General features: G+C 54.9%; 4 protein-coding genes across 4 annotated transcripts in view; 1 reads left to right on the top strand and 3 right to left on the bottom strand.

Moving 5' to 3' along the window:
* Positions 1 to 1,231, bottom strand: part of PTSG_00148 (uncharacterized protein) — a gene marked incomplete at both ends in the record, with an annotated part of 2,985 nt that extends 1,754 nt beyond the window's left edge. Inside the window, 5 exons of the mRNA XM_004998643.1 lie at positions 118 to 196; positions 429 to 517; positions 723 to 814; positions 1,039 to 1,089; positions 1,217 to 1,231. Coding sequence (XP_004998700.1) covers positions 118 to 196; positions 429 to 517; positions 723 to 814; positions 1,039 to 1,089; positions 1,217 to 1,231 — 326 coding nt within the window. The remainder of the gene's footprint in view (positions 1 to 117; positions 197 to 428; positions 518 to 722; positions 815 to 1,038; positions 1,090 to 1,216) is intronic.
* Positions 1,232 to 1,551: 320 nt separating this feature from the next.
* Positions 1,552 to 7,418, bottom strand: PTSG_00147 (uncharacterized protein). The gene is made up of 17 exons (XM_004998642.1): positions 7,232 to 7,418; positions 6,774 to 6,945; positions 6,431 to 6,578; positions 6,134 to 6,223; positions 5,879 to 5,971; positions 5,619 to 5,710; positions 5,368 to 5,448; positions 4,943 to 5,151; positions 4,746 to 4,804; positions 4,508 to 4,594; positions 4,183 to 4,242; positions 3,936 to 4,016; positions 3,605 to 3,697; positions 3,336 to 3,401; positions 3,054 to 3,149; positions 2,691 to 2,813; positions 1,552 to 2,454 (listed from the first exon to the last, which is right to left on the bottom strand). The coding sequence occupies exons 1-17, from the start codon at positions 7,335 to 7,337 to the stop codon at positions 2,344 to 2,346; spliced, it is 1,767 nt and encodes a 588-aa protein (XP_004998699.1). The 5' UTR covers positions 7,338 to 7,418; the 3' UTR covers positions 1,552 to 2,343.
* Positions 7,419 to 8,115: 697 nt separating this feature from the next.
* On the bottom strand, positions 8,116 to 8,851 carry PTSG_00146 (uncharacterized protein). The gene has a single exon (XM_004998641.1). It carries the CDS (start codon positions 8,800 to 8,802, stop codon positions 8,182 to 8,184), a length of 621 nt encoding a protein of 206 aa, XP_004998698.1. The 5' UTR covers positions 8,803 to 8,851; the 3' UTR covers positions 8,116 to 8,181.
* Positions 8,852 to 9,168: 317 nt separating this feature from the next.
* PTSG_11551 (uncharacterized protein) overlaps positions 9,169 to 11,917 on the top strand; it is a 7,317-nt gene continuing 4,568 nt past the window's right edge. The window contains exons 1-8 of the mRNA XM_004998640.1: positions 9,169 to 9,331; positions 9,833 to 10,032; positions 10,229 to 10,306; positions 10,513 to 10,583; positions 10,850 to 10,923; positions 11,099 to 11,163; positions 11,334 to 11,404; positions 11,674 to 11,762. Of these exons, the coding sequence (XP_004998697.1) occupies positions 9,266 to 9,331; positions 9,833 to 10,032; positions 10,229 to 10,306; positions 10,513 to 10,583; positions 10,850 to 10,923; positions 11,099 to 11,163; positions 11,334 to 11,404; positions 11,674 to 11,762 (714 nt within the window). The 5' untranslated portion in view covers positions 9,169 to 9,265. The remainder of the gene's footprint in view (positions 9,332 to 9,832; positions 10,033 to 10,228; positions 10,307 to 10,512; positions 10,584 to 10,849; positions 10,924 to 11,098; positions 11,164 to 11,333; positions 11,405 to 11,673; positions 11,763 to 11,917) is intronic.

The following is an 11,917-nucleotide window of genomic DNA, read 5'->3' as shown; positions in this document are numbered from 1 at the left end:
CACACACACACACACACACACACAAACACACACACACACACACAGCGTGAGACGCGTGCGTGCGTGTTGCGCTGGTTCAAGTGTCAGGGCAGCGTGATCAACACGCATGCGGCGCACGACCCTACCGCGCGTGCTTCCGCGGGGAGCTCCTTGAAGCGGCGGGCAACCTCGGTCACCACGTGGTGTGCAGGCATGTCTGATATAACGCACGGTCACACGAGATGGCAGCACAGTGGTGAGCAATACAGGCGAAATCAACTTCACGCCAACACGGCGATGCCCACAAAACGCCGTGAGCGCAGCCCACCCGCACACGACAAACAATGGAAACAAGCATTCAGCAAACAAAACGGGGCGCTCGGGACATTGGGTGGCATAGGAAGGGACAGGAGGGCATCACACGCCAGCTCGTGTTCGCAAAGACCAACCAGGGTTCTGCTTGACAACATCGTCGCGAACATCGTCGGAGAAGAGGAAGAAGCTGCTCTTCACACGGCGCGGGTACTTGTGCGCAAGCCTGCACCAACCCACGATTTTGTGTGTATGTGTGTGTGTGTGTGTGTGTGTGTATGTGATGACGCGCAGTGTGGCATGCGTGTACAGCAGAGATCGGTGTTTGGCAAAGATATTGCATGCATGCATTACGGTGTATCCCGCGAATCCCTCATGCACATCTTGTGACACGCATCCCCCAACACGCATTTCGCAGGTGAACAACATACACTGTAGCGCTGCTGAAGAAGGTGCGGGTTTGCACAACAGCGAGCGTCTGGACGCGGGTGCGAGCCGCGAGGCCAAGGAAGCGAGCAAAAGTCTGATCCAAAACGTGGGGAGAGGCAACAAGCGCCCAACAATAAGATAAGCAACAAAACGACGACAACCTTTGGAACTGAGACAATTACTCGGTGACACGTGCAAGGTCGCTTGGGGGAAAGCATGGCCGACGCATGGGTGGTGGGGGAAAAGGGGGATTTTGCACATGATTTGCATGCGTGAGCACGAAACACATGAGAGCATCGACACGCAGTCGCAACTCACCATATCGGCCAGGCCGTGGAAAAGAGACGGCAAGTGAAGCGAGTTTGAGGTCTGCAGGGCAGTGAACGCGGTAGCGGTGATAAATGTGGTGCGTGAGGTGGTGAGGTGGTGAGGTGGTGAGGTGGTGAGGTCGGGCACTGCAGCAGAGCAACAATCAAGAACAAACGCGCCTGTGTACCGAACAACCCGCCATTGTTCATGACCACGCGAACTGGGAAGCACACAACAAAGATCGTGTGGAAGAAAACAAGTGGAAGCACAGCTGCAGCGTACAAAGGAAACGGCTACTTCACCAACACACACCAACACACACCAACACACACACACACACAGCTCAAGGCCAGGAGCAAGGCCAGACACAGCCGAGGCGACAACATCAACATCAACAAACACACCACCACAACAGCCACTGCTCTGAACGCACACCTTCTTCGCCTTGTTTGCTTGCAAACAGGAAAACGGTGTAATGCCGAAAGTTGTCAGGTAATTTCAACAACCATCTGCAACCCTGTGTGCGTGTGTGCGTGTGTTTGCTGCGTTGTCATCCTTCTGTTTGTCGTTGATGGTCGTGAAAGCACCACACGATTGGCTTAGTTGTCAAGCATCAGAATCACACCACGGCACGCATGTCGTGCCACGTAACAACATGGACACGTACGCAGGTGTGCGTGAGCGGCACTATGCACACAAATTACACGCACACACATCGCACACAAAACAACACACATACACACACGCACAAAGACAGGCAACAGTCTATCACACAAGGAATAATAACTCAAGAGCACCAGGAACAAGCGCAGCGTCGATGTTGCACAAGCCAACACACGCATATGCACATACACATATACATGCACACATACAGAGCACAAGCATGATGGCCAAGGAAACGCAACATGTGCGAGGCAAGAGAAAACAGGCGGCTGCAGCCATGTAACAAGGCAGAGCTGTGTGCAAGCGAAGAAAGTGCACAAACATCACCAATCGAGACACTTTTGAAAGAACACAAAGCAGGGGTGCTTCAAAACAAAACAAACCACTCAACCAATGGCAACGAAAGAACAACCAACCCCACACAAAGGGCATTCACGAGAACGAGAAGAGGCATTGGGGGTGGGGGGGGGTGCCTCCTGCACACAAAAGGCACACGCGAGCGAGCTTATGTACGATCCAAGAAGAGAGGGAGACAGCTCCAACCGGCAACGTGCGGACGCGGCACAGTGATGCGCATGCACCGTGTGCGTGTGTGGCTATGGAGCGTGTGGAGTGTGGAGTGTGGAGCGTAATCAGCGGTCAGTGCGGTGGTCACGGGCCGTATTTCTGGATGTATCTGATTCTTCGTTCCGTCTCGGCCTTTTGCCGCTCCAGCGCCGCCTTGCGCTCCTCCTCCTGTTTCTTCTTCTTCATCTCCGCCCGCTGTGTGCAGCCGTGACACGCCACGGAGTGAGTTTGTGTGTGTGTGTGTGTGTGTGTGTGTGTGTGTGTGTGTGTGTGTGTGTGTGTGTGTGTGTGTGTGTGTGTATGTGTGTGTGTGTAGGATTGGTGGACGGTCTTGCGACGGTGGTTGCTCTGTGGGGGGAGCAAATCAAGCAAGCAGAGCAGAGCGAAAACAACATCACGGTAGCCACAACCAACAAACAACACATGCGCACCTTGGCCAGTGCAGCGGCAGCACGCTCTGCCCGCTCTCTCTCCTTGCGTTCGCGTTCCTCTCGTTCCCGCGCCACGCGCTGCGCCTGCGCCTCGGCCCGCTTGCGCGCTCGCTCCTCCTCCTCCTGCGAAAATGTGTACATTGTCGTGTATGCGCGTTTCATGTGAGCGTGTTGGTGTGCGAGCGAGTTCAGAGTCAGATGTGTGTGTGTGTGTATGTTGGTGTGCGAGCGAGTTCAGAGTCAGGTGTCGGTGTGTACAGGCGCATTCGTGATAATGATCATGGCAACACGACAGCGTGCACAAGGCAAGACGAGACGACACTAAGGCACAGCACGACATCGAAGCGCAACACGGTATCGGACCTCGATCATGCGCAGCCTTTCCAGCTGGTCCATGAGTGCGCGCTCCTGCTCCCGCTTCATCTCCTCAAGCACCTCCTGCTCTTTTCGCAACTCCTCCTGCACACGTTTGTTCGTGTGTGTGTGTGTGTGTGTGTGTGTGTGTGTGTGTGTGTGTGTGTGTGTGTGTGTGTGTGTGTGTGTGTGTGTGTGTGTGAGGAATAAATGTGATAGCTCAGGTGGCACACATAGCGCGCACGTACACGCACACAGCGACATGACCATGTAAACTGCACTGCTGCGCACCTGAAGTTGTTCCCTGCGCTGCTTCTGTAGTTGCTTGCGCTTTTCCTCGCGTCGCGCCTTTTCTTCCTACAATACATGAACACCGCATGTACATGTCAGCTCAAGCAAGCGCACTTCTTTCGACCACATACATTGTTCACCACCCCAACACATGTGCGTGCAAGCAAACAAGCACTCACACAATACACACATACACACTCTCTCTCCCTCACTCACACAATACACACACACTCTCTCTCCCCTCCCCCACCCTGTCTGTGTACACATACCGCTGCGCGTTTGCGCTTCTCGTGGACCTCGCGGCGTGCGGCCTCCTCCCGCTCCTGCCGAATCCGCCGCTGCTCCGCCCGCTCTCGCTCAGCCTGTGTTTGGGGGGGGGGAACAAGCGTGAGGAAGCAGCAGAGGAAGGTGTGTGTATGTATGTGCGTGTACGTGTATGTATGTGTGCGTATTTGTGTGTCTGCGTGTTTGTGTGTCTGCGTGTTTGTGTGTCTGCGTCTATGTGCTGCGTGTCCTTCATCCACAGTGTGATTGCTCGCGAAAGTTCGCACATGGTTGCATGTGCTGAACAAAGCTGTTGAGCAGTTTGCCTGCACGCACCATTTCCTTGAAGCGACGGCGCTTCTCCTCTTGTTGGCGCTCGTGTTCCTCTCGCGCCTTTCGCCGCGCCTCTTTCTCAGCCTGATGCGTCAAACAACAACACACACGGCAAGCACGCGCACACCCACGCACACGCATACGACATTGCTTTCGTGAGCTGCGTTAAGGCACTGGGTGGGTGATACAAGACGCGCAGAATGCATTCAGCTGCCTACAAGCGTGCATGCAAGGTACGCAAGGAACCCACCAGTTCGCGCGCCTTTCGTTCCTGCTCGGCCTCAACTTCAAGCCTGCGCGCTTGCACCCGCTGTTGGCACGAGGTACAAGTCAAAGCAACACACGGCGACAAGGTTGGCAAGACGCATAAACCAAAATATGTGAGCACATACGCGCTGTTGGCACCCCAAAAACCTCATTGTGGCGCAACACCATGACATGGTTGACAAGGTTGCTCACCACATACCATCATCGCAACCACAAACTACCACAAACCACCACAAACCTCCACCACAGGTCCACCATCACAGCTACAACCCCCACCACTCCCAGCACAGTGCGAGGGGCACCATCACCTGCTGGCGTTCAAACTCTGCCTGGCGCCGGCGCAGCTCCTCCATCTCCCGCTCCCGCGCCGCCGCAGCCGCTTTCTGCTTCTCAAGCTGTGTGTGTGTGTGTGTGTGTGTGCGTGAGCGCAGGGGTTGGGCGTCATTGTTGAAGAGAGAGTGTGTGTATATGTGTGTTTGCACCTGTTTGCACCTGTTTGCACCTGTTCGCACGGGTGCACACAATCAAACTCGAGTACGGGCTCACCTCTTCCTGCCGACGGGCAGCGCGTTGTTTATTCAGCTCTTCCTGCTCTTCCTGTTGCTCTGCAAACGCACACGACGCACACGCATCAATACACCCACAAGCATAATATGTGAGCGCAACAACGGCGCAGGGATGCAGCACCAGCACCAGCAACAACTCACACCGCACACCTCCCCCCCCCCCCACACACACCACACCTTGGATGGCGTGTTCGAGGACCATGCGATCCTTCTTTGCCTCCTCCATGGCGTGCTGCTGCTTGCGCCTCTTCTCCTCCTCAATCTGCCTGCGCAAATCATCCTGTCGCCTCTTTCGCTCCTCAATGTCCAGCCGCACCCGCTGCAGCTGCTGCTCCGCCGCCCGGTGCGCGTGCTCAACCGCCTCCTGCCGCGCAGCGCTGTCCTCCCTGTTGTGTGTTTTTGTGTGTTTGTGTGTGTGTGTGTGTGTGTGTGTGTGTGCGTGTGTGCGTGTGTGCGTGTGTGCGTGTATGTGTGTGTGTGTGTTTGTATGTGTGTTTGTTTGTGTGTGGTGAGATGTCGAGAACAATGACACGACATTTCAAGTGGCGGGCAACAGCAGGCATAACCGTGTGCCGATAACACACGCGCTGCTTTCAACGTACTTGACGCGCTTGTCCTTGACTGCGTCCTGCAGTGTTTTTCTCGCCATGAGCTCGCGGTGCCGCAGCTCATCCTCTTGTTTCCTGATGGCGCACAAAGGGGACAACGAGTGAGCCTTGACATGTGTGTCTGTATTTGCGTGTCTGTCTGTGTGCACCTGTGTCTGTGTCTGTTGTCTGCGTGTGTCTGTATGTAAATGCCTGTGTGACTCGACAGGTCGTTCACAAGCGGCAAAGATGTGTCGTCACCGGACCTAATATCCACTTTCTCCTTCTGCTCCTCAAGGAAGATGCGCTCACGCTCCGTCAGCGCGTAGTCCACCACGCTCTTCCTGTTACGTGACAGCTGAATGTATGTATGCATGTGTGTTTGTGTGCCCATGGGTGAATTTGCATCGCAGCAAGCGCACGCGATGATACAAACAACACAATCCTTGTTGGCTTGTACGCACACAGGCAAACATGACCGCCACCACCGCCACCAGAAACAGCAGCAGCCGTGTGGGATACGCACGCGCTTGATGTAGTTATCGCGGGCCTGCTTTTCCTTCTTGCGCCGCGTCTTGACACGACGCAGGGCCGCCTCCCGCTCCCGTTGCAGCGACTCCTGGTGGTGGTGGTGGTGGTGGTGGTGGTGGTGGTGGTGGTGGTGGTGGTGGTGGTGTGTGTGTATGTGTCACTTGAGTGAGAGGGTGGCACGCGGCAGCGTTCAAGGAGCATGGAGGCTGGAGCGCGTAACACAATCATGCACGCAATTCACACAACGCACATGCTGTTTCTTCATGCGGGCCACACGCTGCTCGTAAGCGTCATTCTTCTGTCCACGTGTCAGCTCTGTGTGAAACGTCTTCAACGCACGCTGTATGTGTGTGTATGTGTGTGTGTGTGCGGGGTCGTCGAAGCAGCCATGAGGAATATGCGTGAGTCACAATGTGAGGACGCAGAACATGCCAGCCAGCAGCACAACGCCAAAAACAATGCTGGCAAGGTGAGTGTATGAGCGCGTTCGAGGCAGGAGGTGGGCGTGTCCCTCACAAGACTGCAAAAAGCGTTTGGCCGGACGGACCTCGTTGGCTGTGGCAAGGAGCTGGCCGTCGTCGGTGATGGTACCGGTGCGCTTGAGCGTCTTCTTGACGCCGGGGCGGCGCAAGTGGCGCTGCACGTGTGGATCAAGCAACGGGTTGTATGCCAGTGGATTGGTATCCGGATCAACCCTGCAACGAGCACACGCAGTCGTGGTGGTGGTTGATGGTTGATGGTTGATGGTGGTGAGCTGCCAGTCAGCTCGAGGGGGCAGAGCGAGGGGGGCAGGCACAAGAGGAAGGAGGCGACGGAATGCAAAGGAGACGGTCCGATGCATGTGTGTGTGTGTGTCGCATGCAGAGAGAAGGAGGCTTGGCAGTGAATACCTGGCGTCAAAATCTGTGTGATGTTCAGGGGCGCGCCTGGGCGAGGCGCCTTCGCTTGCGCTGGAAGCAATGGATGTGGAGCTTGCGTCCAAGGACTGCAGTGATGACGAGTTGAGGATGGATGGAAACGAGATGGATGTGCGTGACATGCGCCGCGCAGTCTGTGGAGAGCCTAAAAACCCCGCATAACCACACAAACGACAACGTGAGACGTGGCATGGTGAGACGTGGCATGGTGAGTGCGAGTTGCGGTGCTGCTGTGGTGCTGAAATGCAGGGTGTGTGTGTGTGTGTGTGCGCGTGTGCGTGTGTGTGTTCCCCTTTCCCTGCTTCCCTCATGACAGCTTGACGTGTCAGTGCACGCATCACGCAGCACGCATCACGCAGCACGCATCACGCAGCACGCGTGCCAGTGACAACGGAGCAATCCTGTGTGTGACATGGTGGAGCAATGCGCACTTGTTGCATGGTGCAGAAGCAGTCCTTGAGATGCACGCCGCTTCTTCACGCTCCCTGCACGCTGCAGGGGTACCATCTCCGTTTTGGAGATCTGTGCTGTGGACATCCCGTGTCGCGTTGCTGGCGTGGACCGGCTGGCGCAGGTGGGTAAAGCGGAGCGATGGATGGATGGATGGATGGATGGATGGGTGAACAGCGAGAGTGATTCTGGGGTTGGTTGACGTGCAGTCCGCCTTGCTTGCCTTGCTTGCTTGCTTGCTTGGTTCATTCATTCACCGTGCAATTTTGTGTGTGTTTTGTTGTTTGGTGGGCGCGTCGATAAGGGTGTGTGTGTGTTTGTTTCGCACAAGGCCGCAGCCAAAAGCGTTGCCAACCGTGCTATCCACCAGCTATGCACTGCACTTTGTGGTGTCGGCCAAGCGCCTTGTTGTGGTTCTTTTGTTTGTTGTGGTTCTTTTTGCTTGCAGGCAGGAGAGGAGGACGATAACGGGCCATGGTGCTCCTCAGCAGGGCGGAGTGAAGAAGTGGGCGAACAGGATGGTACAACGGAACGCTGCGTAACAACCGAGCGCATGAGCGCAATGGCAGAAGACCACAAGAACACAAGAACACAAGAACACAAGAACAGACAGAGAACAGCGACTCAGCGAGCCACGCGTACAGAAGTACAGAAGTACAGAGCACAGAGTGTCACGGGGGAACACACAAAGGCAGTCAGGCAGTGAAGAAGCGTGCTTGTGGGGCTTGTGGAATGAGAGAAAAAAGGACACAAAAGGCAGCACGAATGCGATCACAGGAGCAGAACAAGGAGGCAAGGGAGCGGGAGCAAAAGCAGCAAGGTCTGTGGATCAGACTAACGTCGCGTAGTGCTCCTCCTCTGGCAGGGGGTTTCTTCCTTTACATTGGTTCCAGGTGGGTGCGTCCTTCCTTCTTGGTGCTGCTGCAGCAGCTCAGAGATCGGTGTGGCCTTCGCCACTGCCGGAGGCGCACTCAGCAAGACAGCGCTGCGTGTTAGCCATGAGAGCAGCGGTATCGCAGGTGTAAAGGAAGTGGTCGATCTTCTTCGTGTGCGGGTTCAGCTTGATGTGGGCGTCCTCTGCCAACGTGAAATGGCACGGCTTTGTTGGGTTCTTGGTTGAGTAGTAACCAATCGTGACGGTGTTGCTGAAGGAGCAGGCAATGCGCAGATCGGCCTTGTCCTTGATGAGGAAGCTGTTGTTGGCTGCCGTGACGTGGTTGATGTCATAGGCCTCAAAGTGGCCACAGCCTGGGGGTGGGAGAATGCTGATGAAAAACTCAAGCACTTCATCCACGCCATGCAGAACGTTGAAGGATGGGAATTCCCCAGACGCGTCGGGGCTGAAAGTGTCGCGCACCAAGGTGCGAATGGCGTCGGGGCCACTGCTAATGGCATCCACAAGGGCGTCATAGCGGTCACGAGTGAATGCCTCGCACAGTTGTTCATCCGTCTGTCCTCCTTCGGCCTTTACACCAATGGCATTGTTGAGGTTGATGGCGGCGGCCACCACCACAATCGCGATCGCAAAGGAGAACCACGACCGAACCAGCATGGTGAAGGTGAGGGTGAAGACTTGCTTGATGTGACAAAGAGCAAGAAAATGCAAGCTAAATGAATGGTGAAGTGGTTTTGATGTGTTGTTGATGTGTGTTGTGAAAGTGAAAGTGACTTGCTGGCAACAACCAAACAGACAAACACACAAGCCAACAAGCAAGCAAAACAGCAAGCAACAGAGCAAGCAAACAGCAACACCTCCCTGCCTGCCTCCATTGTGCATCAACAGTGACAATAAAGCAGTGTCAATCAGTCAGTCATAGATGTCCATGCATGGGGCAATCAGTGTCGTGCCCAAACAGCGACACGACACACAAAACCACACAAGCACCACGGTTCCATAAATGTGCATGGAATCGTGCGCATGGGTTTGAGTTGTGAGGTTTTATTTTGACACAGTTGTGTGTGCGACAACAACACGCCCCACCAAACACACACACGCACGAGCTGCAGGAGCCACGATGGAGCTGTCTGGGAGCAGTGCTACCGGTGTTGGGGCAAACATGAGCACCCCTGAAACCCTCCAGGTACGTGACACACACACACACACACCGCACATATGTTGTCATGTGTCTTGATTCCAGCGTGTGTGTATGTGTGTGTGTGTGTGTATGTGTCTCGGGGGAGGGGAACATACGCGCAGCTCTTGTTTTGTCCTTCTGTCACTATGTCTGTGTATCTGGTCATGCCAGTGCATACACGCGCACACCTGTCACCGTCCGTCTCCTCTTCTTGTTCTCCTTGTTCTTTCCTTCTTGCACTCCTCCACTGTATGCAACACCACGATCTTGCCTCGGTCTCTGGTGTCGCTGTGCACGGGCCACTGGTTGTTGCACCCATGATGGTGTTCCATACTTGTTCCCGCCCCCTTCCCTCTCACATACATACATGTACACACACACACACACGCACACGCACACGTACACATACATGTATACACACACGTACACACACGTGTGCACATGTGTGCACATCCACACATGTTATATCCATCAATCCCCTTGTTGATCCATGTCGGTTTCGAGTAGGCGCAGCCTAGAGGACCCATGGCTCGTGCTGTGCAGCCACAGCCTGTCGCCAAGCTCACGCCGTTCCAGCTGTCACAACGAGGCATGCTGCAGCCTCTCAAGCAAGCCGTGGAAGGCGGCTTCCACGTCGACACCCCAGATGAGGAAGGCATCACCTGCCTCCACTGGTGTGCCATCAACAACCGCCTCGAATGCATCCAGTGCGTACACGAAACGTGTGTGCATGAGAGCGATCGACCGTTTTATGTGCTTGTCTGTGTCATCTGTTTGTCTAGCCGCAGGTGCAATTGTGACGCAGTCCGTGAGTGAATGAAGAGCATCGTCCACCATCCACACGCGTGTATACACGCGATGTCCCACTCTCCCTCACACACACACACACTGTACGCAAATCAGGTATTTGTTGGATGAAGGTGCCAATGTGGATCCAGTTGGCGGGGAGTTGCAAGCCACTCCACTGCACTGGGCAATCAGGTGCGATGATGGCAGACAAGAGGCGGAGTCTCCCATGTGCACTCAACTCCACACACACATACACACACAGGCATACACAATTCCAGACGCACACATGCACACGCACGCACACGCACGCCCGCACACACACGCACACACATACACACACGCACGCTCATGTTATGGGCACCAAACTGTGTGGTCGTGGCGCCCCGTATTGGCTGCAGGCAAGGCCACATGCGCGTCGTTGTGCTGCTTGTCAAGGGCGGCGCTAACACCGCCTTCAAAGACGCGCAAGGTGTGGGGGGGTTTGTTGCATGTGTAGGCGTGTTTATGTGCGCGTCTGTACATCCGCATGTGAGAGTGTGTGTGTGTGTGAATGTGTGAACGAGAGCGTGAGAGAATTGGTGAGAGAATGAGAGAGATTGGGAGAACGGAGTGCATGTACCTCATGCCAACCTCCTCTTTCGTGCCCGTGCTCTTGGACGACCAACCCAACCAACTCTCACGCCCTCCCCGCATTATTGCTACTCATGCACGGATCACCATGCATGTGCATGACAGGGTACAACCCGCTTCACGTGGCCTCACAGTTTGGCTTCATGAACATTGCCGCGTACCTTGTCGCGCGGGGAGCGGTCAGTCATGGTGTATGATGCAACTCGCACGTGAATGCATACACACGAACGCATGCATGCACACCCACATAGACATGCACACGAACGTACGCGCACGCACGAACGTACGCGCACCCACAAACGCACGTCACACACACACACACTGCTCACACCAATGGTGCTGTGTTGTGCGCAGGATGTCAATGCAAAAGACAACAACGGCCGCACGCCCCTCATCTGGGCGGCGACAAAGGCCTTCTCGTACGTGCTATACCACTCACCGCTGTGCACGTTATTGCTGCTGGGTGCTCTGTGCATGACTGTAATCGCCAACCACAACAACACATTGCATTCGTCCACGCAAATGTTTCAATGCTTCCCGGATTCCAACCAACTCAACTCAAACAACACTCACACACCTGGCGTTGCAGCTCTGATCTGATCCGCTGCCTGATGGCGCTCGACGCGTCTCTAAATCTCCGCGACTCTGCCGGCAACACAGGTGCACACACACACACACATACACATACATGTGCGCATGTACACATGTGCATACATGAACTCAAACACATGCACGTCCGTTCGCATATGAGCATGCACGCATTGGCTTCTTTGTGGTCGGCTTGTACTTGTGCACATGAGCGTTCGTGTGTATGCGCGAGCGTGTGGGCACATTGTGTGTGTGTGTTTGTGTGTGCAGTCTCATGGCTGTGTTTTGAATTGAACTGAACACTTTTTTCTCACGCACATATGTGCTTGTGTTTTTTACAGCGCTGCACTATGCTGTCGCTGCCAACAACATGTTTGCGGTCATTGCCCTGGTTCATGCCGGTGCCAGCAAGGACGTCAAGAATGAGCAGGTACGCCTGGTGCAGTAAGCGAAGTGCTCACCCTCACCAATGAACCGCACATGCGGGCGCACTGTGTGTGTGTGTGTGTGTGTGTGTGTGTGTGTGTGTGTGTGTGTGTGAAAGAGAAACACAAATACACATGCGCGTGCACATTTTGCAACAGC

The sequence above is a fragment of the Salpingoeca rosetta genome (assembly GCF_000188695.1).
Source record: "Salpingoeca rosetta unplaced genomic scaffold supercont1.1, whole genome shotgun sequence".
NCBI classification, from domain to species: Eukaryota; class Choanoflagellata; order Craspedida; family Salpingoecidae; genus Salpingoeca; species Salpingoeca rosetta.
This window is presented reverse-complemented; position numbering and strand designations above follow the sequence as displayed.

Bases quoted from the DNA above. Each gene is read 5' to 3' on its own strand.
- PTSG_00147 (XM_004998642.1), bottom strand. From the start codon at position 7,337: ATGTCCACAGCACAGATCTCCAAAACGGAGATGGTACCCCTGCAGCGT. The intron at 5,152-5,367 runs GTACGTTGAAAG...AACACACAACAG, and splicing joins GTCAAGGACAAGCGCGTCAA to GGAGGACAGCGCTGCGCGGC. The intron at 3,698-3,935 runs GTGCGTGCAGGC...CCCCAAACACAG, and splicing joins GCCGTCGCTTCAAGGAAATG to GCTGAGCGAGAGCGGGCGGA.
- PTSG_00146 (XM_004998641.1), bottom strand. From the start codon at position 8,802: ATGCTGGTTCGGTCGTGGTTCTCCTTTGCGATCGCGATTGTGGTGGTG.